The following is a 2,951-nucleotide window of genomic DNA, read 5'->3' as shown; positions in this document are numbered from 1 at the left end:
TGGTCAGGCTTGGGCAAAAGTGAGCGATGACAATGAGTTTCTGCGCTCCTCTCTGCGCGCGATCTTCACGTGGTGTGCGAGCTACTGTGTGTGAGTGTTCGTGTGTCACAATATATCAGGCCTTAGTTCAACATAATACACATCTGATGGTCTAAAATCGCTTCAATGTTCAAACTGGCAGGCATTAAAACACATAAAATGTTTTGTGAGGACGCAAGTGAAAGTGATCTGGCTTCAGGGCTCGCGCTGTCAGAGACACGACACAACTCGGCTCTCTGTGTCATAGAAAACAGCCCACGAGCACTGAACGGAGATGTTTGCCATATTGTTGTTCTTGAATAGTGAAAAATCGCTTGAATGTTCAAACTGGCAAGCCTTTAAACGCATTTAATTAAAAGGACGCAAGTGAAAGTGATCTGGCTTCGGGGCTTGCGCGCCGTATGTGTGTGTGTGAGCCAGCGCATATAAGAACGGCAATTAACTTACTTGTATAAACTGTGTAAAACATGCAATTACTATAGTAATTCTGAGCATCCAGATTGTATAAACAAAGATAACTGCTCCTGAATTTTTTCGTGTGCCTGCAAACTTAGTGTGATTGACAGAGTCACGTGACTAAAACCAAAATAACCAACATGGGAAAATTACGTTGGTTAGAGGTTTTGATTACTTTTCAATTAATCGTCCAGCCCTAATATGTGTGTGTGTATATATACACGTGTGTGTATGTATGTGTGTATACATACATACATACATACATACATACATACATACATACATACATACATACATACATACATATTAGAGATGCAACAATACAGTTAGTCCACGGTTCAATACATACCTCGGTTTTTAACCACGGTTTTCGGTTCGGTTCAGTTCTGATGGCTTGTCACATAAATGTTTTGCTATTCTATTCTTAGGCGACAGGAACAGCAAGAGGTTAAGGAGAAAAAAAGACTATTTTTTTATTGCAATACTCTTTCTTTATTTTACTTAAAAGAATTGAAAAACCTTCCTTAAACTTAAAACTTTACTTTAAAAAAAACTTGTATTCCTAGTGTATTGTATAATATAAAAAATATATATATTATAAGATTTACACTGGCAGCTCAGAGCAGTACAGCAGCAGTAAAGTATGAAAATGAATGAATGTAAAAATAAAACACTATAGACTTCACTATAAAGTATACATTGATTCTTAGCTACTGTATTAGTTTTTCAGTCAAGAGCAGTGAGTGATTTTCTCTTTGTCTTTTGTTGTTGTATTAACATTAAAGGGATAGTTAATTCAAAAATGAAAATTCTGTAATCGAGAAATGAATACAGGTTTGAAACAACATTAGAGAGAGTAAATAATGGATAACTGTCCCTTTAAGGACAGCGTGTTCACTACTGCCCTGTTGTCAATTTAAGACCTGCGTGCATCTAATATACAGACACACCGATTTTACTTTCACTTTAGACATAATCGACTGTGTTTATGTTAACCTTGTGTGTATTTGACAGTATTAGCGCAGTAAAACGACTATTTAGTCCTGTAATCACATGTTTGACAGGCGTTTAGTGCGCGCGCTCTGAAAATGAATGAAACCGGCAAGGTTTTAAAACGCATGCAAATAATGAACTTTGGTGATTGTGAATAACTATAGTGTTGCGTGAGTATTACTCTACCACTAACGTGTGATGTGAATGTATGTCACGTTGTTCAGTATTGGGATGGAGGAAAATGATAGAATTTGTAGAAAAATAATTGATTAAATGCAAAACCGGAAAAACCGCAATTCACAAGCGCGTATTGAACCGTGAATGCCGTACCGAAGGGTTCAATATTATATTGAGAATTGTGGCATCCCTAATATATATATATATCTATACACATACACTCATTCATTTATATATTTAAGAAATGTTTGCATGTATATACTGTATATATATTCATATAATTTATCTTGTATATAAATGTTTCTTAAATATATACAAGCATGTGTGTGTATTTATAAATACATAATTATACACAATACACACACATATTATGTAAACACAAACCTTTAATTGGGATGCGATTAATCGATTTGACAGCACACAAAAAAAACATTATTACTTAATATTCTGCATTTTTTTCTGTTGATTTTGAGGTGAAATATGAGACGTATTTCTTGACAGATTTTGTGAGATTCGTCCAAATGCATCGTAAACATGTTTTTATCGTAACTTCAGCATTAAAATTATAACTTTTTTGGTGTTTGTAGAAAATAAAAACTCAAATCTTAAAGAAGGTCCAGAGCTTTTAGCGATAACTTTAAGCAACTAGTCTGAAAGACTGAAATGAATTAAACCGCAGTGAGAAGCAGGTCAAATGCGATGGGCAAACCTGCGTTCTGAATAAATGGCGCAGAAATCAGCCGATAGCTGGCGTTGCTTTGCATACCCTTCAGATATGGCTGCTTCCTCTTGTTTTTGGTGGCGACTGCAGTCTGTGGACGGGCGCATTAGGTTCCCTCTGGCCCCTGTGGTTTGCGTTTCCTCACTGAGCTCTCTGCTGCCCCCTCTGACGGCGGCTGCTCACTGCCACTGCCTGCTCCGTCTGGCATCGGCCCTTCCTCTTCGGTCGACTCGTCACCGGACGCTCTCTCGCTCTCGTTGTCCAGGTCAGACGCATGTTTCTCCTCCGCCAGAATGTCCTCCACCTCTTCCTCGGACACTTCCTCTTTCATGATCACAACTGCAGAGGTACAAACACAAAAAAGAGTCAACATGTAATTTGAGTATTTTATGAGAGTAGTAACTGTAAAGGGATCACAGCATGTAATTGAATATAAATGTAAGACGTACAGGATAAAGAAATTACAGTAACAGGTACTGTGTCCATAGAGTGTGTGTGTGTGTGTGTGTGTGAGTGTACGTATGTGTGTGTGTGTGTGTGTGTGTGCGCGCGCGCATGTTTGTGT

General features: G+C 37.9%; 1 protein-coding gene across 1 annotated transcript in view; it reads right to left on the bottom strand.

Annotated features, from left to right (window-relative positions):
• Positions 1–1,271: 1,271 nt before the first annotated feature.
• Positions 1,272–2,951, bottom strand: part of tmx4 (thioredoxin-related transmembrane protein 4) — a gene marked incomplete at its 5' end in the record, with an annotated part of 18,269 nt that continues 16,589 nt past the window's right edge. Inside the window, one exon of the mRNA XM_079833414.1 lies at positions 1,272–2,725. Coding sequence (XP_079689540.1) covers positions 2,493–2,725 — 233 coding nt within the window. The 3' untranslated portion in view covers positions 1,272–2,492. The remainder of the gene's footprint in view (positions 2,726–2,951) is intronic.

Source organism: Gobio gobio (assembly GCF_949357685.1).
Source record: "Gobio gobio genome assembly, chromosome: 13".
NCBI lineage: Eukaryota > Metazoa > Chordata > Actinopteri > Cypriniformes > Gobionidae > Gobio > Gobio gobio.
The sequence above is the reverse complement of the archived record's forward strand: the minus strand, read 5'-3'. Positions and strand labels throughout refer to the sequence as shown.